The 24,775-nt window shown below is 42.1% G+C and overlaps 1 protein-coding gene across 1 annotated transcript; it reads right to left on the reverse strand.

Annotated features, from left to right (window-relative positions):
* Positions 1–1,558: 1,558 nt before the first annotated feature.
* adgre5b.1 (adhesion G protein-coupled receptor E5b, duplicate 1) lies at positions 1,559–19,199 on the reverse strand. Its single transcript, XM_086211002.1, has 17 exons — positions 18,868–19,199; positions 13,155–13,229; positions 12,688–12,837; positions 12,473–12,607; positions 10,818–10,952; positions 10,320–10,357; positions 10,046–10,153; positions 9,811–9,964; positions 9,573–9,692; positions 9,255–9,454; positions 7,552–7,719; positions 6,007–6,201; positions 5,312–5,529; positions 5,041–5,199; positions 2,830–2,998; positions 2,595–2,696; positions 1,559–2,503 (listed from the first exon to the last, which is right to left on the reverse strand). The coding sequence occupies exons 1-17, from the start codon at positions 18,896–18,898 to the stop codon at positions 2,462–2,464; spliced, it is 2,199 nt and encodes a 732-aa protein (XP_086067128.1). The 5' UTR covers positions 18,899–19,199; the 3' UTR covers positions 1,559–2,461.
* Positions 19,200–24,775: the final 5,576 nt, after the last annotated feature.

Genomic DNA, 24,775 nt, shown 5'->3' on the forward strand with positions numbered 1-24,775 from the left:
AGAAACGTGGCAACTCAAAACATGTTGTCAGCTAAATTCTGCTTCAGTGTTATTAGTTAAAATTTATTTGTCTTTTTCTTCACTGATGGACGTGTATCAGCACAATGTTTTAAAATGTACATATTGATTATGGAGAACGGCCCCAATTATATGATTGAATTAATATTATTTGTGATTAAGTAGCATGCCAGCATTTTAGCATTCTCCCACCCACCCACCCTTCCATCCATCCATCCATCAACCCACCCATCCATCCATCCATCCAGCCACCCACCCATCCATCCATCCATGTACCCCCCCACACACCCATCCATCCATCCACCCACCCACCCATCCATCCATCCATGTACCCCCCCACCCCCCCCCACCCATCCATTGGAATGATCCACACACTTCACTGACTCTTAAAAAGAAGTAGAAGCTTTAATCAGATTGGTGGTGTGTATTTCCAAACATATCGGTACCTAACAACAAAGTAGAAAAATAAGTTCATATGCATTTGACAGTAAATAATAATAAGTCTCTTACATTCACAAGATGCCGCATCGGGGCTTGAGGGTTTTTCACATAAACATGAACTGAGCAATGCATGAATTAAAGGTCACAACAGAAAAAAAAAGTGCAGCCTCACAGAGATCACAAAGAACAGTTTAGCTATCAAAGCAAAAAGACATTTGACCTTAAATAGAATATCACTTGAGAAAGGGGTCGTTTGAAAATAAACATCAAGCATTCACATATGAAGAAATACAAAATGTCCCTCTCTTTGATGCTCAACGCTCAATACAATAACATATAACTCATAACCTTAATACAACCAGTCAACCGTTTGGGCTCTAGGCTGGTTCTCAAGTCTTACGGGTCCCACGCCCCATGTAAGAAGTTATGCTGGATAGCGATTTCTACAAAGAAAAAGTGCAGTGAAATAAGGAGACTCAGAGTTGTATGACTCCTAATATGACTTCATCATGCTGAGGATGAATCCCCATCACTGTCGGGAGACGCAGACTAACAGCTAAAATAAGAACATGATGACTAAGTGGAATTTTATTCCATAAACATGACTTGATTGCAGGAAGCTGCAGGCTCATCAACAGGGTGGGACTGTTTAATGGATCTCCCAAGAAATTCTTTTGGATACGTAGTTTCATTTTCCCCGAACACTTTCAAAAACTAAAAAAAATGTCCCATAGTGAAACAAGTAACCAAGATAGATTATTCAAAACAGCCATAAGTGATTAAAAGCACTTACTTTGTTTCACGTAAACTTGAAACTACGGATATCAAAGTCTTCTTTTTTGTGTGGCTGAATTGCATCATCAGTTAGTTGTTTCTTTTGCATGACAACATAGTGAAATACAGTACATGGAAACAACTAAAAGTACACATTTTACATTACTCGTTCTTATAAAACACAGCTCAGGCTGTTTATGTTGCCTCCATAATGTGCCTTTATAGCACTTTGTTATAAATAGCATAGCATACCATACCATTTTTAACCAGCCCAAAAGGGAATACAGCTTATATTATCTTTTTTGTTGTTGTTTTTTTAAAAAATATTTTAGATAAGTAATTAAGAAACTAAAATACTTTCAGTTTCACTTAATAAACATGGGCGACACGGTGGTGCAGTGGTTAGCGCTTGCCGAAGGTTCCGGGTTCGAGTCCCGGCTCCAGCATGGGATCTTTCTGTGTGGAGTCTCCATGTTCTCCCTGTTCCTGTGTGGGTTCTCTCTGGTACTCCAGCTTCCTCCCACAGTCCAAAGACATCAAGAGGGGACGAGGCTGATTGATACTCTAAATTGACTGTAGGTGTGACTGTGAGTGTGAATGGTTGTCTGTCTCTATGTGTTGGCCCTGTGATGGACTGGTGACCTGTCCAGGGTGAACCCCACCTCTCACCTGAAGGCTCCTGGGATAGGCTCCAGCCCCCCTGCGACCCTTAACAGGATAATTGGTAGAAAATAGATGGACTTAATAAACACGATTTTTTCTAGGAACTGTGTGCCCGGCCTGTGACAATAGTAACACATTTATAAGATGTCTTGATCTACCACTGGAGCACTGTAGAGCATTTGCAGTGGTGAAAACGTGAATAATAATGAGGTAACTGACCCGGCAGATGATGCTGCTCACCAATTGGATGGGTGTTTGTGGACCTATTACCTTTACCCAAGGGAGAAAGGCATGTGATCCTTTGTATCCCAGTACCTACCTGCAGCTCCACATTACAGGCTGCAACTGAGAGAAATCAGAATAGAACTGCAAGGCGTCAGAAATTTGTTTTTCTCCTCCTGTTTCCCTCCTTCTTCATTTCTTTAAATGCTTTAACTGAAATAAAAATGGATTGGTGGATTTTTTATTTCTAGTGAGCCAAGCCTTTCAATTTCATGCCTGCTGTAAGTGCATCCTATCGTTGTTAAATGTCTTTTTTTTTGCAGGGAGAATTAAAAATCATCCCTCATATCTGGGATTCTCCGGTGTGCTGCCCGCTCCGAGACTCCTACAAGAACAAGGACAAGAGTGAATCTTTGTATCTAATCACGAGTGCGTTTGTGACAAACAGAGGGAGGCAGAGGTCACTGTTTTCTCACTTGGGATTGGCTACTGGAGGGATTTGTACTGCTGAAGTCCGAGTATCTCTTCTTCTGTGGTGTACAGACACAGGACAGGAAATGGGCGTATTCCTCTCTGACCTGCAGAGGGCAGCAGAACATCATGAAGAAAAAATGCACACTGCTGGCATCATTATGTCATTGCAATTTGTTATCCTGCATTCACATGCTTGCAGTTGTGTTTATCTCTTCATGAGCTACACAGATTTTGTACCTGTTTGGACATGAGGCAGTGCATGACGAATACCAGCAGTCCCTGCAGGCTGTTGAGGATGGTGAAGATGTATACTGCCACTATGTTGTCTTTTTGAAAGAGAAAGGCCCCGAACACCCACATAAGACCCAGTATACACAACTGGGCGACAGCTGTTGCTGTGAATGCTCTGCAGAGGAGGGGGGGGGGGTCAAAGAAAAAAAACAACAACAGATGAAGACAGAACCTCTGTTCAGGGCCAAAGTGGGAGTGTTGATTGAATGGCAGAATCCCAGAGCAGTCAGTTAGACGAATAAGCAGCTAATAAGCTTCGAGCAAAAGTTCCTGCTGATGAACATTATTTTAAAAACAAGCTCTAATCTGATGGCTTAAACTTTTTGTTCCAAACAAAGCACAATAAAACAGCAGGATCTCAAAAAAAGAATAAGAAATAACCACAATCTCACTCTGTGTGACATAATATGGTGAGATCACACACAGCACCCATGAAACAACACATGGCGTCACGGCGGACGCACAAATACCCTCGGTCAACAGTGTCATGTGACGGGTGATAGCTACTAAACACAACAAAGTCCAGATCAAACGCTGGACTTTGCAGCAGCAGATGTGTGTTTGAGGCCAGTTTTCTTGACATGTTATCCTCATCGTCGTGTGCCTAAACCTAGCCAGACCTGCATATTGACACTAATCTAAGTCGAGCAGCCTGCTTTGACAGCCAGTCTCACAATCTTCATAGTGGCTTGATATTATCACAGTAACGCATGATACACAGTAGTACTACTACGGGAGATACTTGTATACTACTTACGTGATTCTCTTTAACACGTAGTGGAGGTTGATCCATTGTTTACTATTTGTTTTTGTTCTGTTTTTTTGGAGTGGATCTGAATCGAGGAGGGTCTGGGGTATACAAATACACTTTTTAAAATGTGCTTACTCTGGGGTTTGTTTTTTGGCAGAAAAATAAGTAATAGCACAAGAGAGAAGTGATTCCCTTTTAGAGGCAGAAATGGAAAGCGTTGCATCTGCTGTGCTCATTGCTATCCACACCTGCTCACATGGCAGTGACAGTTTAACCACACAGCACTTCGACAAATGTGACTCTATTTTATGATCTTGCTGATCGCAGCTTTCAGCTACCATGCTCTCAAGTAAGCAACTCCGCAGGGGATTTCCTGCCCTAAAAGACCAGAATTGGACGGTAATCCATCACATTTACTCCATTACAATTCCCTGAGTACATTTTTATATACATCGCACTTGTAAGAGTAGTTTTAATGCAACACACTTTTGACTTTTTCTTAAGTATATCTGTGAGAAAAGAAAAAAAAAAACGCAAGTCTTACTCCGTTACATTTCTGCACACCGGAGCCGCAGTACTGTGGAGGAAGACTGAAATGGTACGTCTATATAATAGCAGGATTGCGGTTCATAAAGCTCAAAATATTTCTTGATCCAAACAATTCTTCGCCCCTCATTCGTTACTTAGAGATGGCAAAAATGGCTCAGAACTAAAGAGCAGGGGTTGCAACAAGAGCTGCCGTGTACCAACCAGCTTTGTTGTTTTTTTCATGATACGCCTCCACCACCAGTGTGGTGTCACACCTGGAAAGCACATTCAATAGATACCATTGGTCCAAATCTTAATCTGCATGATGCTATTCAAATCGATCTGATCAAATTGTAGATCCTGGATCACGATGACTGTTCCAGGCCACTGGCGGGAATGTAGTTATTCGTGGTATTTTTCTCCTTGGTGCAGATATGCACTCTCTGGCTTCTTTATATTTGCACTTTTTCCTCTGAGCTCAAGTTGAATGATTAAACCCTCTTCACCAATTTTACCCCCCCATTTCTGTTTCAAAATGGCTCCGCAGAATGATCCTTCGATCGTGATCTAATTTAGCAATAATAAAAGTGTCTTTCTTCTCCATTCTTCTAAAATAAATATTCAGAAAAGCAGACAATGAATAATAGGACGGATTCCTTTCACTCGAAGCTCGGATGTCTTTTGTCGCTGGACACTCTCATATTGTGATGTTGATACATAAAATGTACATGAAGTATACACACACAAAAAATGATCATATAACAGAATAGATGCCCCAATTTCCCCTCACAAAACCTGCATTCTTTCCATCAATGCATTTTTCACTTCCAACCCACACACGAGTGCGCATTCACACGCACTCACACACACAAACTGACTTGATTTTGTTGAGTTTGGAGAGGTCTGGGTTGAGGCTGGAGAACTTCTGGGCGAGCCTCCAAACAGTGATGAAAAAAAAGAAGACATTGAGGACGATTATGAGGCACACGGGGCCGATGAAACTCCAAATAAGGCCGTCTGCCTGGGAAAGCCAGCAGCTACGGTTAAGAGGTAGAACAGGTGTTATTAAGTCTCCGAAATAAAAATAAAAGAAACCCTAAAGTGCAATGAAATAAACAAAAAATATGTGTTGTATCTTCAGACACTTACTACTCGCTGGTGCCGTAACCATCGGGTCTAATAATGGCAGATATAATGACAATAATAAGGGGTGTCCCATAACCAGTGATGAATAAGTAGAGGGGGCGAATGGTGGCATTGAAGACCAGGACCACCATGCGATACAGCTGCACCCCCTCTAGCAGCGTCCAGGTGAACACTCCCAGGAAGAATAAATGGAGCAGCGCAGCAACAAATCTGCAGCCGCCCTGTAATAGAGAGGAAGAGTGGAAGTTGATGGAGTGCAGAGGGATGAAACTATATTTATTATCCAAGATTTATAAGAGGCAGAAAATAATGAAATGAACAAAATAACAGTCAGATTTATGACAGGGTTCTACTTATGTGAGAGAGAGAGAGAGAGAGAGAGAGAGAAAGACAGGTTTAATGTTTAGTGCACTTCAGAAATTCCATATCGCCCTAACAAGAAATCCAACATTGCTTCACTGATGACCATTCCTGCCTCCTAAATCCCCTCATTTATCAATGCAGAGGCCTCCCATTTGCAGTTCTCTTGCACATCTGTGCCAGTACGACCCTGTTAACGACACCAGAATCTCTCAGACTCCATGTTGCATAGATCCTCAGTTGAACAGCGAAGGGCTCTGCAAGATGTTCCGTAAAAAGAGAGACGAGCAAAGGAATTTGTCAACCTGCAGTCCACGTCAATGAAGTCACAGACATACCACAGGTTTAGTCTGTGTGATTCCAGCCAGAAAGACGAGGTCAGCCAGGAAGAGACAGATGCAGAGGTGCAGGTGGATGGTGGTGCGCGTCCCATGGATGGAGCGGCAGAACTTGAACGTCAGGATGCAGAGCAGCAGGCACAGCAGGGAGATGGTCAGCCCAACCTTTGTTATCAGCCGGAGACTAAAGGTGTGCTTGATGAGAAAACAGATCAGGAACATCAGCTGATTTTTGACGCCACTTTGAGCCAACAGAACAAAACATTTACACAATAACAGTAACTGATACGTTTTACCAGTTAAGACCTGAATCTTGATTCACTGTTTGTCTGTAACACAACAGCTGAGATCTAGATTTTCCACTTTCACTAAAAACATTGTTTCTCAGCCCCTGCAGCTGGTAGAAACATTACATGAAAATTACAAATGCGCCAAATGCGATCTTCTTAGGCGAATTCATTTAAAAAAAATTCATACTCTTTACAAATATTTAGGTTTTCTTTCCTTCATCCCAACCTTAAACACAGGAGGTAACATGATCACCAGCATGCGTCTGTTTGTCAGCAGGATTTTGATGGAATGTAGTGGACGACACCACCGTCACTGGACAAGTGATTCACTTTTGGAGGCGCTCTCTATCAAATTGTAGATTTTGATCCTGAAGTCTGTTCTGGGCCAGGGTGCAGAATTTAGCTATGAGCAGTACTGCATCCATGTTAAAAGGCTAAAACATGAAGGTTATATTTCCTGGCTGTATTCTCGACCTGTTATCTAGGATACATTTTTATGATACAATGCTCTATATATCAGAGAGCTGATCCCTCAGGACTGATCCTGCTGATACTACATACTCTGCAGCCTGCGTAGCCACGTAGCCTCATTAGCGGAGGTATTTGTGCTTTTGTGTGCTTTCTAGTTTCCTTTGCTTTCATTGGTGCCTGGTTGTACATGCATCAGTCCCCTGTCACATCCAGAAGCACACAGAAGTATGCGGCACTCAATCTTAAAGGATTAAATCTTATTCTTTTAGCTCTGTTTAGGTCTCATCCAAGCTTGCTAGCTGCCAAATGCTGGATTCTAACTTCAGGCAGTTTATTAGAGATCTAAGAGCTGCCAGCTCTGGACAAAAACAAGGCAGTTCAGTTATACGATTTTTTTCTTTATGAGTATAGCTCTTTATATCATGTCATTGCATCCTTTAACAATCTGAATAATATAAATGTGTTTGCCTTCCACATTTGTGCTGATCCAGTATTCATTAGAGCAGCTTTACAGTTGGTGAGAACCTGCCGTTTAGCCAAAACTCATTTCTTGTCTTTCTTGTGTCAATAAAACAGGATTTCTTTAGATGTCAGAACATAAAAACAATTTTTCTCTGTGAAACATGCCAATAATTTCCCAATGCTAAATATCAAAGCAAAATACAGTCCTTCCAGAAATATGAAAGTGTGTGTGGACTGCGGCTTTGCTATCGCATAATCGCCTTTGTCTGGAGGGACTAAAAATAGACATGCGTCTTCATAGTGTGTGTTTCTGGTTTCTTACCTCAACGGAATAGATAGCCATGAGCACAGCAAAACTACTCAAATGCTCACAAACACACACCGTGCGTGTGTCATTTGAGTCCTGCTTATAGCAGCCATCTGTGGACCAGGCGTGGCTGTCCTTCCAGTAAGCGCAGATGTAGCTCACCTCTGAGGACTCATCTGGGTCCTGGGACACAATAACAAAACCATTCTATTCTTTATTGCAGCAAACTCCAATATGTCAGTTAACATTTTGTCCTGGATATTGATGTGTTGGAAGCAGAAGAAATGGGCCAGCGTAGATATGTGAGCGGCTTTGGCAAGGGACGACTCAGTCAGAGCATCGCCAAAACAACAGGACTTATTGGATGTTCGGGGAACATCGATGTAAGCGTGTGTTTGCCTTCCAAATTTGTGCTGGTCCAGTATTGACTACAGCAGCTTTACAGTTGGTGAGAACCTGCCGTTTAGCCGAATCTCATTTTTTGTCTTTCTTGTGTCAATAAAAAAGGGTTTCTTTAGATGTTTTAACATAATGACCATTTTCTCTGTGAAACATGCCAGTAATGTCCCAGCGCTAAATATCAAGGCAAAATACAGTCCTTCCAGAAATATGCACATTTTCTTAACAAAAATGCAATGGAATATGTGAGATATGTATGCAATTTTGCGATGAATTTGCAAAACTTGCGGGAACTTGCAAAAACTCCAGTTTGATGAAATAAGGACAAAAGAAGTGATTCCCCCAACACTCTGTTCTCAGCAGGCTACGACCTGAATGTGAAGAGCCATTTCTAATGACTTCCTGTGATAAGCAAGCATGCGACGTCACAGAAAGTGCTTGGAAGAATTAAGTTCTCATCTTGATTTATTTCAGACCTCAAGAAACACAAGGCTCAATCTTATTAAACCTTGGTGTCTAGACACACAGTGCTTCACAGCTTGTTCTGTATAAGGCTGGCCGTGTGCCCATGCTGCTCTGTGTCCACTGCCAAAAGCGCCGAAAATGGTCATGTGACCATCAGAGCTGGACAATGGAGTAATGAAAGAAAGGGGCCTGGTCTGATGAGTCACTTTTTCTTTGACATCATGTAGATACACGGGTGTGTAGGTGTGGCTCACCTGGGAAAGACATGGCACCAGCACTACGGCACTATCACTATGACTGTGAGATTAGGTTTTTGAAATATTTTGTAAGATCTTGGTATTTGAAATGAAAGTTACCTTGTTACTGCAACAAGACTGTGTTGAGAATCTTTTGTTTGCTTCGTTTCATATGACATCTCTGCTTCTGTTTGAAATCAAAATCAAAATCCAATCCAATCTAATTCTCACAGGTGCACCACGAGGTAAACGGTGTTCCCTCGTGGCAGATGCCCTGTCATACTGGGAAAATGCTCAAGAATGGTTTGAGAAACACAGCGACTTGTTCAAGTTGAGCGCTCGTCCTCCAAATTCTCTCAGTCAGATTTACTTTACAAACATATCTGATCCATGGAAGCTCCACCTCAGAATTTACCGGACTTAAAGGATCTGCTGCTAACATCTTGGTGCCACATACCACTGTACACCTTCAGAGGCCAAGAGGAATCCACGCGTCAGTGGGTCAAAGCTGTCACGGCAGCGAAAGGGGGACCCACACAATATTCAGTGATTTTATGGCTGATCAGTGTAAGCAGTGGTCACACTTGATTGGGACGACCGTAGAACAGACAAGATTACCTTCAGGTGTCGCAGTGTAATGGTGACGGGGTGGCTCAGGTTCTGAGTCGATGGGTTGGAGACCACAACAGACACAATCCTAGAGAAGACCTGGAGGGAGGGTTCAATACCGTCTTTCTCTAGTCCCTGGAGCTCCTCGAAGGAATGGTTTAAAGAGCTCTCAAGTTTCTTGTAGCTCACCAGTGCAGCTACAGCAAAGCCTAAAAAAATAGACAGTCGCAAACCTGATCAATTGATGCGTTCGATTTATGGTTATCGGTACATAACGTATGTGTGTGTTTTCCAGGAAAAAAAAACAAAAAGACAAGGAGAATTTACCGGGATAAGTCTCCATGTCAGTGGCAGTAGTCCAGTCCATGTCAATTGTTGCGTTTTCATTGGCCAGACGGATCGGTCCGGTGGGGCGAGTTCTTGCCCTCTGCGTTGCGATCTCGACATCTTCCGAAAGAAAAAAAACTCATTAAAATAGAAATCTATGCCTCTTACCTCACAAATATTTGCTTCTTTTTTTCATAGAGCTCTTGGTGTAGCATCAGTCAGGGAAAAGTTCAAGAACCTGTCTCATTGTTTTCGATCCTGGTATGGTTTTTTTTAAGCTGCGGACCAATGATCTTGATGGAGTCTTCCACCAAATTGAGTAACTTGGACATGTCTTCACTGCGGTCCAGGTTACCAGAAGTTAGGACACCTTCTGACGCAGTGAGAAGTGTCTGTCCACACAGGAAAAGGAAATGAGATTTCACAGCCATGTGTTTGCATGTGCCTCAAAGTTTGTGTTTAACTTTTCTTACCGTCAGCAGCGTATCTCCATCGGGCTCTCCTCCGGCGGGGCTGGGGCCAGTCAGAGCCAAACAGCTGTTGCTCATCATGAACAAAATATCTGCCAAGCCTCCAGGATACTGAGAAAGACAAAAGGAGTGAGAGTCTTCAGTTTGGCCTGAAGTAAATTTCCCATACATGAAACACTTGAAAGACACCAGTGTCTAACTGGACCAGATCTTATAATTCCTGTTTATTTACTACATCCTGTTCCTTACGTTAACAACTTCTCAACATGTATTTTACCTCTGTAGGCGCGAATTGGAAGTGATCACAGTTAAGCTCTGGATGGGAAAATAAAGAAAAGAAAAGTTACTTGTCTGTTAAATTTTCATAAAATGGAAATTTGCTTTTGGAACACAAAGTACGACGTAGTTGTAGAAAACAGACAGGAAGAGCAATTGAAATATATGAAATACCTCAAGTACAATACGTGTGAAGTTAATTTGGAGCAGCAGCCCAGTATTCACGGGCTGCGGGGGAGAATTTTAGTTGGTGGGGATGATCATCGCACCAGGTTGACGGCGTCTGATCGGTTCCTGTTTCATTTCAGCGAAACTCACTGATATATCGGCGCGCAACAGCACTCAATGGTACTCAACAGTAACACCCTTATCTTGTGAGAGTTGATGTGAATTCAGACGTGTGAAAACTTGTACGGAACAAGACACGAGAAGGCAATAGCGGAGTGTTTCTGAGGCGGTGTTGGTAACGAAGTATTAGGACAAAGGAGAAGACGCTTACGTGAACATGGCGTCCTTTCTCTGCGGTAATTGGTGTAACCTAGCGGGCAGTCACACCAGTAACTCCCATCAAGGTTGACACAGGTCTCGTTTATTCCGCAGATGTCTTCTCCGTCCTCTTCGCACTCATCTATATCTGTGATTGAAAACAGAAAAAAACCTTGAAAATGACCTGAAGACTAAGAATCAATCTGTGTAATATTACCACAGCTGCTGCGTCTGAGTATTTTCGTGCTGGTAGAAAGATCTTTTCCCAAGAAACCACTGCTGTGATATTTTTGCCATTTTAAGTTTAGAACTGCAATTAGAGGTAGCAGGAGCAGGAGGAGGCGGCGGCTTTGTGGTTCAGACCAGGCTGGAATTATAATCCATAGATGGAACATATCTATGACCTTTTTGACATCCAGTGAGTCAGGGTAGGACATTTCTCATCTGCTATAAAGGAATAAGATTTTCGGACAATGAGCGCTGCTGAATAATGAGTTTAGAAAACGTTCTCTTCCTCAGGTTAAATAATTCCAAGACGCGAGGAGAGTGAGGTCATTCACCTCCTTCTCGGAAGCTTTGAAGAACATTTGCAACCTCAAAGCAAGCGCATCATCATCATCACCATCACCATCACCATCACCATCATCGTCATCCTCCGCCTCATTCTACTAACACTCCACTGCCAGAGATAACAACAGCCTTATTTGGTCTGCTGGTAGGCGCTGGTAAAATGTTTGCAAACCCTAGCAGAGATGAAGTAGATCTCGCTGTCTGACGGCCACTCAGGTCTCTGGACGACTGCGTAATTCTTCTCTCTGTTGTTTTTGGGAACAGTTATCGACGTGACGATATCAAACTCTGGCAAATCATATCAAACCAGAAATATTGTTTCATTGAAGATTAAAAAGAATAATCATAATAGCTAACAAACATATCTGATTGATTTTCATTTGGATTTGCAGTAGCTGGTGTTTCTTCTGAATAACTTGCCTGGTGAAATAAAGGTAGGGCCTTCCTCTCAGGCAGGTTAGATTATTGTCATGCACTTTTCACAGGCTTCCCAAAGAAAAGGGCTCACACGATTCAGCGGGTCCGAAACGCTGCGCCTCGGTCTTTAACCAGAACCAAGAGGAGAGAATACATTATTCTAGTTTTATCAGCTCTCCACGGGCTTCCTGCGTCATTTAGAATAGATTTTAAAGTCCTCTTATGCACATGAAAGCTGGTAATGGGCTGGAACCAAGCTACATTGCTGCTTGCTTGATGGTTTCAAAGGGAAGTTTAAAACTTATTTCTTTTCTTCAGTCTTTACCTGGCTTTGTACTTTCTCTCTTTTAATGCATCGTTTCATTTGAACTATTTTACGTGCATCACAGTTTTTTCATGTTTTTATTGTGATTCTGTTTTCCGTTTTATGATATGCATTGCGGTTTGATTCGCTTCTCAATATCCCCTTTTAACTTGTTCTGAATGTTCTTCTCACTTCGTTGTCGAGCATTTTGAGCTGCAGTTTTTCTGGAGCAGTGGCTTCTCCGTTAAGTGTGCAGAGTTAAATAGTCGACTTCCTCCTGAGTCACCCTTCATCTATGTTGACTTAAGTTAACGCACTCGAGCGGCTCCTAGCACAACCCCAATCATATTCAGCCTTATAGACCAGATCCAACTCACCTCTACAGTCTCCTCTGCCATTGCTGTTGTCGTCATAGTAACCCTCGTGGCAGGTGCACGTATAGCTCCCAATCAGGTTTGAACACTCAGCCATGGAACCGCAGATGTCCTCATAAATGAAACATTCATTTTCGTCTGAGAGAGGAACACAAGAAAGCAGGTAGGTGGACAAGCGAGGCACATGCTCCGGGTCCCTCAGAGGGACACACACTCACCTTGACATTGTCCATCGATGCCTGTGAAGTTAGCATGGCCTTTGATGTTGGCAAAGCCCATCTGGCACTTACAGAAGAAGCTGCCATTGGTGTTGAAGCACAGAGTGTGATCGCCGCATGGCTCTGGGTAGTCGTCACACTCGTTTATATCTATAGATTTAAACACAGATAAGTTAAGGGAAGAAAAGCTTATCAAGTCAAAGCTTTTCAGACTTCTGTCTCCAATGGCCACCGTCACCCCCCACACACACACACACACACACACACACACATTTGTGAAACTGCTGTAAACAAACAATTTTATGTTGTTTTCATTGCTGTCCACTCTGGATAAGAGCGGGGTTTTAATAGCCTCAAATGGAAACGTGAAGTGGAACGTCATCCCCCCCCCCCCCCCCCACTTGGTACTCACTAGACTAGACTGTAGAGAGTAAAAAGTAACAAGTCAGAAAAAAAAAGAATATTACCAACACAGTCACCACGCTCTGAATTGAAGCCCAATGGACAGCCTGCAAAACATTTCAGCAGTGAGCAAGTGAAGCCTGGAGGAAGACAGAGAGAACAGTGAGTTTCATCTAGCAACACAAAGGTTCAACCAACAATTCTAACTGCTGAAAGAGGATTCCCCAACTATTTTCTGTCATTAATTGCATAAAATTAATAGTTCTGAACTGTTTGATGAAGAAAAGATGCTTTGGGAATTTCTAATGAGTATTTTTTTCTTGATATTTTTTATACTGACATTTTGTAATGAATCAATTACTAAAGTTATCATTGGCTGAGGCCCCGGTTGGTTTGCAGAAGTAGAGCCCTGCTTTGTTATAAATGGAACTGCATAAAAAAACAACAAAAAAAGTCTTTTCAACTGCGTGATTTCTCAGTACAAAGTAACTTGACGCAGACCCACTTAAAAATCTCAGTCAGTTGAAACCTAAGCCAGTATAATGTAGAGCGATAAAAGGTTATTTTTATACAGTTTAAGGTTCTTTCAAGAAATCTTAGTAAGTATCTGCATTAAAGACAAGAAAGTGGTCCCTTGTTGTTTCAATTCCTTCATTTGTGGACTTACATGGTGAATGCTATCTAATAACTCCAATTATAATTCCTCCCTAAATTTTTCTCAGTGGTTAGGCAGTCACTTTGATTCAGCTGTTTATTTTTCCCTTTTTATCCTTTTTTCAGTTTGTTTTCATGGTGAAATGGAAATGTATCTGGCTGGCCATCAAAGTCATTTGGTTGAGTTGAGCGTTTTTTAATTTGAAGAGAGCTCAACCAAATAAATAAACATCAATTTCTTTCCCATCCACTTAATGTGAATAAAGTTCCAGTGGGGGTGCTTTGTGTGACAGCCATCCATCTTGGGGGCTGGGGCCTATCCCAGCAGCCTTCAGGTGAGAGGCAGGGTTCACCCTGGACAGGTCACCAGTCCATCACAGGACCAACACATAGAGACAGACAACCATTCACACTCACAGTCACACCTACAGTCAATTTAGAGTATCAATCAGCCTCGTCCCCTCTTGATGTCTTTGGACTGTGGGAGGAAGCTGGAGAACCAGAGAGAACCCACACAGGAACAGGGAGAACATGGAGACTCCACACAGAAAGATCCTGTGCTGGAACCCAGAACCTTCTTGCTGTAAGGCCACAGTGCTGACCACTGCACCATCGTGCCACTCTTTGTGCAATGATACATTGCACCAAGTGTGATTTACCTCTTTAAAATAACTATGAAATACCTGGGAGATGTATCGTGGGTTTTTGCATTTCCATAGGGTTACTCTAGAACTTAAACTGATCGTGGGTAGCAGAATTAAGCTTCAGGTCCAAGCAGGAATGCCACCACAGTGTCTGGGCTGCTAAGTAACAGTGGTAGTACTGTACATAATACTGTGTACATGATTATTGCAAACTGAAGTCATTTATTTTTGTGGACATCATTCAATTGAATAGACTGAGAACTGGTTGGGGATGGTATGAGAGGCAGGATAGGAATACAGGAGACAGAGAATATACTCTATTTTTTTCACGTTTTATGCTCTTATATGAAATAAAAGTTCCTCTAACACTAAATTTTACTATTATTATACTATTATTATTACTAAGAGAGTAAAGTTCTGCATTGACTTTCAAGAAACATCTTGAACCTGCATTCTTTTTCTCTGTCAGCTGGGGGCAACGCTACTGGTTGCAAAAAGATACGTGAAAGCAGCTGTCGATAATTATGTTTCCATTATAAGCAAACTGTGGTTGTGCTACGAAAAAAGAAATTCACATTAGTGTTTCCATCAAATTGTATGGAGCACATAAAAAAAGTCGACTCAACGTTGCGGCAAGATGGCGGCGTGAGCAACTTTACTCATGGCTTTGTCTCTAACAACCGGGCAGAAGAGTTTTTGTTCCAGTTACAAATTGAGAGAGATCTTGAGAAATTAGCTTCAGTAAGACAAGTGGTTATTGTTCTTAAGTACCAGCTAATAATATAATATAATATAATATAATATAATATAATATAATATAATATAATATAAGGCGGCTCGGTGGTGCAGTGGTCAGCACTGTGGCCTCACAGCAAGAAGGTTCTGGGTTCCAGTCCCTGCTCCATCACAGGATCTTTCTGTGTGGAGTCTGCATGTTCTCCCTGTTCCTGTGTGGGTTCTCTCTGGTTCTCCAGCTTCCTCCCACAGTCCAAAGACATCAAGAGAGGACGAGGCTGATTGATACTCTAAATTGACTGTAGGTGTGACTGTGAGTGTGAATGGTTGTCTGTCTCTATGTGTTGGTCCTGTGATGGACTGGTGACCTGTCCAGGGTGAACCCCGCCTCTTGCCCGTAGCCACTGGGATAGGCTCCACCCCCCCACGACCCTTAACAGGATAAGCAGAAGAAAATGGAAGGATGGATGAATGGATGATATAATATAAAGTAATGTGCAGCATGTTGTCCAGAGAAGAAGGCAAACCTTGGGAATATCAGAGTTAATGATTGTCTAAAACAAACCCAAGTGAGCACAAAAGCTTTTTTGAAAAATGTAGGGAGTTTCTTTTCTTTTGCTTTGTGCCATTTCATTTTCTAAAGTGATATTTCAAATCAGGCATCAAAATACACAGCTGGACGAGAAAATGACCAAACTTCTCACTTTAATTACTATGAATTGATATTAACTGAGTAAATTATAATCCATTTTAAAGTAAACCAATTAAAGTGACATGAATGTTTCTGCCACATCTACCTGTCAGTTAGAAAAAGAGGTACCTTGTTTTTTTTAAAACCAGATGCTCATCAACCTACAGTGTCATAACGTGGACGGACTGGAACCATAATAGGACGCGAGCCGTCTGCTAATGTCGTTTGTGCTATTTTGTCCTTCACCCCGGCCCCTCACATCAGATGACCTACACGCAGCCCTGAGTGTGTAACCCAGGAAACATTCTCTTTCACACTTTCTCACAAACACACACACAAACACACACACACACACATCCACGGTGCGTGTTCAGAAATACTCCTTCCCCTGTGTCTCCCTCCCTCCATCACAATGAGCCCCCTGTTCACTTCGCTCCCACTGAAGATAAAAACAGGCAGACTTGGACGCTGAGTGTGTGAAACAGTGTGGCTGAGACTAACTTTATGACTAAATAGCAAGTTCTGAAAAAAGACAAAGAGTGACTTTATGGTCCGTTCGCAGCTGACGTTCATTCACCAGCAAGCCGGGTGGTGAATGACAATAGACGTCTGTCCTCCCTGTGTTTTTGGCTCGCATTTTGTGATCTTATAGCTCCGTCTCTCACACTTCCTGTTGCAAATGGCTGTGGTTTTTAAACCTGGGAGAAAGAAGAAGTCAGGAGTATGACTGAAACCTCACCATCAGGTTTACTACGTGTCTTTATTTCCATGTGCTAGTCTTATTTGTCATCATGTGAAATGCAAGAATGACCTCAGGTTGTTGTCCCGAGTTTCAGTTTGAATCTGGTTCAAATTTGCTGACTAAAAAGTGGCTAATAGATACTGTTTAATCACACGCTCACATTTCTGCTGACCTTTGAACATTAAATTTAAAAAAAACTTTTTATTCTTCTTTCCTTGTTTTATCTCAGTAAATAATTAAGTTATGCTTTACCAAACAAGTGTTTTGGGCTTTCAAGTACTCACAAATGAGCTTACAAAGATGTTTGTTTCCTTCTTGCATAGTAAAAACACCCTCTTGGATGTCCCCACAGTCAGTAAACCATGAGGAAGAGGCCCCTCGGGTGCCATTCCAGTGGAAACAATACAATACAATGACCAGTAGGCTGCTCTCCATGTTGGCTTCCACATTCCTCTACACATGAAATAACAGAAAATTGAATTAAATTGAATTGAATTAAAAGTATAATGAAGCTCTCCAGCAGAGGGATGATACCACATTTTCATAAGTGTTTCAAGGTAATAAGGTAATCGGTTATTGAGTGTTAGAAGTACAAGTTGAAAATTAACACGTTAACAACATCTTTTGAATAAAATAAATGTTTCTGTCATCATATATTTATTGGTTCCAAGACAGTATTGCAATTACGGAGATGCCTTGTAGCAAGGGTGGTGGTGGTGGTGGTGGTGGTGGGGGGTTCTGAACTGTAAACTTGACATCCTGCTGAGATTTTTGAGAGGGTTACATAAGCTGTCCTCACTGGAACTGCGATCGCAACTTCTGCGCCCCAGAGAAAGGTCACTGATCTCTCAGTGTCACATTGTGGAAGGTGGGACGGAGAAAGTGGAAGTACCAACGGAAGACAGCCAGAACTAGCCAGACACAGAGAGGTACCTCAGGGCAACAAGTACAACTCCAGATCTACAACACAGAACCATCAAGCACCGAATTTGGAGGAATACAATCCTTGAGGTTCTCTGCAAGGAACTAAAAGCAGAGATTAAAAAGGAAGTGTGACACACCAGCTGGGTCATTTGGGTCATGTCTGATCTATATTTTCTTACCATCCCAAGTTAGAGGAACAGATAACAGAGCTGCTCTCTGTGTTCAAGATGTTTGCTGGTTTTATGAAGCTGAAGGAGAAAATGTTGTCACTGAACTCAAGCTGTTCTACTCATCCTCTCTACTGTCCAAAACAATTCTGTGCAAACTCTGCTGCGGTGCCGTTAAGTCAACGGTGTGGTTACAGTTTGCCTGAGCTTCAAAAATTTGACGAGCGCGTCAGCGGAGCGGTCACTCTCTGAACTGAAGCTGATCCAGCCCCGGCTCAGGAACAGATGTGGGGAAGCCAGGCTGCTGTTCATTGAGAGGGATAAACAAGGTCACTGACAGCTTCAAACAAGTCGCCAAAAAAGGAATCGTCCCCAGGCTACACAAGCTTGACTATCCCTTCCCTCAGGAAGCTTTCTTATTCATCAACACCAAGGTCAAGTAGTAGAAAACGTACTAAAATACCTCAACCAGGGTTTAAAACCACTTCTCAATGAGTGCATGACCGCTTTTTCACGCTGGCGCAACAACATGTGACTTTTTTCTATTTTCGCACCAACAACCCAAACACCCCTCAGAGCTGAAACCACAGATCATGTGCAGTGGGGTCCGGGATTTTAGAGTGTGTTGATGCGTGTGGCTTAACTGTCACTGTCAAAAGATGGAGACAAAAGTGTCACACTAAAGCTTGAAGTCACAAAAATATAATCAAGTATTTGTTCAAACCCTCCTGATTTGATCACTGTAACCGATGAGAATTACTGCATACATTTTAGTAGTGTTATTTTCTGATACAATTATTGTACCGTGACTATTTCTTACAGTTTACCCCTAAATAGGTTTCCTAATCAGGGTTGAGCTGAATGAAATGTCACTGGATGATCCTGTAACCTGGGGTGTTAAACCCTGTAGCCTAAATTTTGTAAATCATGTCGTTTTAAGTATCTAAGTTTTAATTTTTTTTTTTTAATTTTATTTTATCATCTCCACAGAGGAAACTGGTGTGGAGCTACAAGTAATAGTCTTCCTCAACACCCGCGAGCTATAAAGGTTGCTGAGCTGGTCAAGATTCCATGATTCAGAATTTTGAAACTAAAATAAAAGTGTGAAAAGTTGAAAGGAACAACAACATTGCCTGTTAAAATGTGGAAATCTCCCTGTCTGTTGAGTTTCTCCTTTCCATTTTTTCAGCGTTCACACCCAGTCACTCACAATGTACTCACCAAGAATAAATAGCTCATTTCCAATCGCCATGTCAGAGGCAAACAGAACTCCCAGTAAGGTGATAGTTTTATCATAGGACTTCACTGTTAATCTGATGGGCGTCCTGCGGTCACGGCTGAGGTCCTCAAACGAAGTGAAACTAAATATTTCTCAGACTTCTCAAAGGAGATCTCAGCCCATAAAATCCACAATGTCCAAGACTAAAAAAAAAACAGACCATTGAAAAGATTAATCCCTTCAGGAGAGGATCATTCAGTGTGTCAGGACAAATAAGTGGACCTTCACCAGCTTTCTTCCTCTCTCCAGACTCAGCCGTCTTACTCTGTCTGAGATTTCCCCAGCCCTCCCTCCCTCCTGCCTTCCACCCGCCTCCTCTCTCTCTCTCTCTCTCTCTCTCTCTCTCTCTCTCTCTCTCTCTCTCTCTCTCTCTCTCTCTGTCGCCACCAGTTCTTAGTCTTTTCTCTTACTCCACATCTTTCCACATTCTGGCTCCGTATCACATTGCCTGCACAAACCTCCACTCTGTCTTTCCAACACACCAGAGGGCTTTATTTCAGTAGCTATTCAATACTCTCAAATGGTGGGGGTGGGGGTGGGGGTGGCGGTGTGTTGGAGGCTGAAGAGGGAGAGGATGACTAACACTCAATCTGCTCAATCTGAACAGCTGCTTCTGTACTTGAGTTTTGCCAGTAAGTAATCTCACATCCATTCTGACTCTTCATTTCCACCTACTTTTGCTCCCCCATCCCCCTGAAAAGTGCAACCCTTCATCCACTTTCCTGTTTGTTTTCCCAGCCTCCCACACTGCGGAGAACCAAGGATGACCTTGAATTTAGTGGAAAACATTTATTTTTGTTGAAACAGGGTGATGAAAACACGTCCCAAAAGGAGTTCTGTACAGACCGTGTAATAGACGTGAAGGAAACAGTGGATAGGCACGTTACACACGCTTTATTTTTACGAATGTAAACTGTAAGTGAGTGAATGCAGTTAAAAATCATACTTCACCCAAAAAGTGAACTTACCACTCCAAGTACCGACCAATAGGTGTCTCGAGATCACAAAGGTGTTGTTCCCTGCCGCATCACTTCCTTCTAACTCCAGAAGGGCTCGTTATCTGTATTTAGCATGAGGCTAATGGCAAAACAGCAAAATCTCCTAGAAATGAATCAATTCAGCTGAGCACAGGACTGTGAAAAATACAAAAAAAAGGCCAAACCAGAAGAATGACAGTTTGTTTAGCTTCAAGCCAAATCTACAAGACTGGAACATTTTGGGCAAAGTCTCCATCCATGAAGCTCCTCGGTGTCGGTGCCCTGGTTCTCAGCTGTTGTCAAGGGTTGAACCAGTTCACCAGACATGCCTTTCATACTGCACACATTGCATGGATGTTTATGGAATTAACAGTGTCAGAGGCAGAAATAACCACAATATGAAATATGAAAATGTTTGTTGTATCTCGCAAATAAAATTGAATGAAGCGCATTTTAAGTTCTTACATTTTTGTGTTAGAAATGTTAAAATATTCGTAAAACGTAATGCATAACATTTTATGTACAACAATAACAAAGACTGACCAAATCAAACCACCCTGACTCTAGAACCCAACTAGTAAAAGCTATGGGAACATTTCTTATGGGAAAATAATTCCAGGAATGTTGATTGAAGCGCATTTTGGCGGCAGGGGGGTTAAAGCGAAGGGTGAATTCATTTGAAGCATTTGAGACGCGTCTGGTTGCCCAACTAAGAGGAACAAAACAAAATGTAAAAAAAAAAAAAAAAGTAATTTCCTGTTTCTAAATTTTATAGATTCTTTTTTAGTCATCCTTACACCTCTGATTTGGAGATTAAATCAATGCTAAAGGACTTTTTACTGCGCAGGCATGGAACGTTACACCACATTTGATGCAAGTGAACATTTGAACAGAAACTCAAACTTGTCGGTATTCAAATTAGTTGTGCAGAGTAGTCATAGTAAAAGTACATGCTCGGATGTGTCACACAGATGATAGGTGCAGTTAAAGGTTTATCAGTTGCGTATATCTGTTCATGTTGCATGGATGGGAATCAACTCTCCTGATAATAGCGTGTCTGTTCTGCCTTCCTACACTGATGCAGTGACAGAGAAGCTTGCTCACATGACCCCTTTTCCTGCCTTCAATCACTTCTGTCTCTCCGTCAACATATCTTTAGCCTCTACTTCACTTTCTGTCTTCATTGCCCATCACCCCTCCTCCCACGCACACGCACACACACACGCACACACACACACACACACACACACACACACACACACACACAAACAGGGCCTTCAGACATACAGCGACAAAGTGAGAAGATGTATGGAGACAGACAAACCACCCTTGCATATAGACAGGATGTAGTAGATAAGAAAATGCAGGTTAATGTCCCTTCGGCATCGCTGGTAAACAACAGGCTGATGTACTGGTGTGGCAGCTGTTCTGGGTATTGATTATATTTTTGTCATTTGTTTTATAAAGCTACAAAGCTGATGCAACAGAGAAGCAATGCAACATACTTCATGTCATGATGGCCGCATGATTTTATGTTATTCATATTTATCGCCGATGACCCTCTGGGTACGTGAGTAAACAATCTTATGCCCCAGGGGTACACTGAGGAATAAACATGGGAAAATCTCATGGATTTTTAAGCTGTTCAACAGAATTCTTTATTCCCGGGCATTCAGAGTGGCCAGGAGTCATATAAACTGTTGTTATATCCCAAAGTTGTTGCTCAACTGTAGTCTTTCTTCTTCGACTTTGGGACTTAAAACACATGGGAGGACTTCAGAGGCCCTCACTCTGACAGCCTATTGCCCATCCAGGAAAGTTTCAGTGGCCTGATGATGGCATCACATACTTGGGTATCTTTCTTCCCCCAATCTTCACTCTTCAGTCAAGATAAACTTCAACTCTGCCTGAAAAGCTCAAGTCCGACATTGGCAGATGGGCTCATCTTAACCTTTCATTGTGGGGAAAGAAGAATTTGATCAAAAGGAGAAGTCTTCCCAAATTTCAGTACCTTCTCTCCCTTCAGACATCCCAAGAAGACATGTTTCAATAAGTGCAAGAAGTTTTTATGGGAGAACCGCAGCCCCAGAATAACCTGAAGAGGCCAGTTGACAGAGGGGACATCGTTTTTTTTCCAAATCTGCTAATATTTCACTAAATCCTTAGCCTCAGGCACCTGGCCCTCTGATTACTCCCACCAGAGAGGACCCCATTCTGCTTCCCTTTCAAGCACTTAATATACACTTCTTCTGAATTCTGCTTGGAGAGCTGAAATTTATCCCATCATCCTATATTTGCAGAGAATTTGGAAAAAAGTGTTGACAGCTGAAAAGTCAGATCCTTACTCTTTCCCCTTTTATGGCTTAACCCTCTAATTGACCCGTCCAGTGGTAATATGGGCCGAAAAGAGAGAATGAGTCTAAAAGCTAAGAATGACAGGTCTGTACTTACGATTTTTTACTATGTTGGAGGAACAATATAGTATAATGTACATCAAAATCAATTCTGGAATTACTTCTAAATTTGATATCTACTCAACCAGGCAGTTCTACAGCCTCAGATGAATCTGTTAAGACCTGCAGAAAATAATACAAAATGTGATCATAAAAGAAAAACAAAGTGCAAATACCAACCCTAACTGCTGCAATGGTATATTGTTTTTCCACTTTCTTAAGAGCCAGACTTCTGCTTTTATCAACTTCCAAATTGCCATCCGTCCAATGATTTTAAGGGACATATTAGAGAGCCCAGAGTACAGATTGAACCGATAAATTAGTGGCAATGAAATGAATTATGACATTGATTTCTCTGCAGAAACACACAGACTGCATAGACACAAGTCCTATAGTAACAGTACAGTTAGCAAACACTTCCGATTAGGAACTTTCAAAAGTAAAAAACAGGCAGCACGGTGGTGCAGTGGTCAGCACTGTGGCCTCACAGCAAGAAGGTTCCGGGTTCGAGTCCCAGCTCGGGCGATCTTTCTGTGTGGAGTCTGCATGTTCTCCCTGTTCCTGTGTGGGTTCTCTCTGGTACTCCAGCTTCCTCCCACAGTCCAAAGACATCAAGAGAGGACGAGGCTGATTGATACTCTAAATTGACCGTAGGTGTGACTGTGAGTGTGAATGGTTGTCTGTCTCTATGTGTTGGCCCTGTGATGGACTGGTGACCTGTCCAGGGTGAACACCACCTCTCACCTAAAGGCTGCTTGGATAGGCTCCAGCCCCCCCCCCCCCCCCCGCGACCCTTAATAGAAAGGAATAAGCGGAAGACGACGATGATGATGGATGGAAAGTAAAAAACAGAAAGAAAGTCTATGTGCGTCTGTGTTTAGGGCTTAATCATGTAATCTGACAGTAAATAATGAAAAGCTTATATGGATTAGGCTGTAGTAAATTTCACAGTGAGGACGTGGACATCATGCTTAGCTGTTTAAACTATGTCCAACTTTGAGACAAACCGTCACTGTGATCACCGGTTGTCACGGTGATGGATGAGTTGACAGGTGAGTCAACAGATGTTAGGATTTCATTCAAGGCAGTTTCGAAGACTTAAGCCTGAGTGACTGATACGGATGGAAGCTCCAGAAAAATCAATCCCGTAGCCTCAAACCTGACATGACAACAAGATCAGAGCGCGAACGATGATCATTCTGATAGACAATGTTATCATGGGAGCAGGTTTCCAGCAGCTGCCTGAGAATAAAAGATTTGTAAGGCTTTCTTTATCTCTTAACTGAAAGCTCGAATGGAACATTATCTTTTTTGTAGTTTCAGCTGCACGGTTGATCCTCGTGGTGACTTTTAAATACACGGGAACTTTAGTACTACGAGAACTTAAGTAGCACAGTATGTAGTACTGAGGTCAGTATGACCTCATCTGATACACTTGTTAGCATGTGTTTTTCTATTTTACTGATGAGACATTTCTTGAAAGGATCAGTAATTAACACTTTCGCAGACTACAGACGCAGCATGTGCAGGTGTTTATACACAGGGTTTTATGGGAGGAAGGATTATTTAGTGACGCCATGTTTCTCAAAGACAAATCTGCACACCTGGTTCACATCTGTGGTGCTGCAGGTACAGATGTATACATTTTTATGTATTTTGGTTTTATTTTTCTTTGGAAAACTCCTCCAGGTTTATGTTCCTGGTATCTCCGAGGGGAAACGAGCAATAATAGAAAAAATGGAAAATGGGAAAGAAACAATGATAACTTTGCTCACATTCTTTAGTCCAAAGTCATCGTAGATAGATACTGTACATCTAAATCTGGACTTTCCCACAAAATTGCCTCCAAACAAGCATGACAGACAGAGACAGGCCTTTCTAACCCTCTATGAAGGTTTAGTAAGGTCAAGTCTTTCCCCCTTAAAATTGTCCTAAAAAATAGCCATGACAGTTGCACAACAAGGAAGAGAAAGTAAATTCCGTTCAGCGCAAAACGGTAAATCAGTACATCAATAATGATTGACAGTAATGCAGTTATAAATGTTCTACACAAAGTGAAATCCCAGCCTGTATGTTTACTTGGATGCATGCCATTGGCTGTATGGAAAGGAGGTTAGGATAATGTTTCGGTTCAGCTATTTTAAGCAAGTACACGTGAACAACTTGTGCATACACACAGTTAGAGAGTGGGCAGACATCCATTAAATGCATGAAAGATGGTTTATGACTGGCTCTCATGTGACCACACGCATGTGCGTGTGCGCGCACACACACACACACACACACACACACACACACAATTCTGCCAGTGTGACACAAAAACTAATATCCATCCCTGGAGAGCCATTTACCACTATTTGCCCGAAACCTTCTTAAATGAACTCTTACCCTTAAATTGCAAATTTCTTCAATTTTTATGG

Source organism: Aulostomus chinensis, chromosome 8 (genome assembly GCF_037954235.1).
Source record: "Aulostomus chinensis isolate RoL2024-O1b breed Wild chromosome 8, RoL_Achi_v1.0, whole genome shotgun sequence".
In the NCBI taxonomy this organism is placed as follows: domain Eukaryota; kingdom Metazoa; phylum Chordata; class Actinopteri; order Syngnathiformes; family Aulostomidae; genus Aulostomus; species Aulostomus chinensis.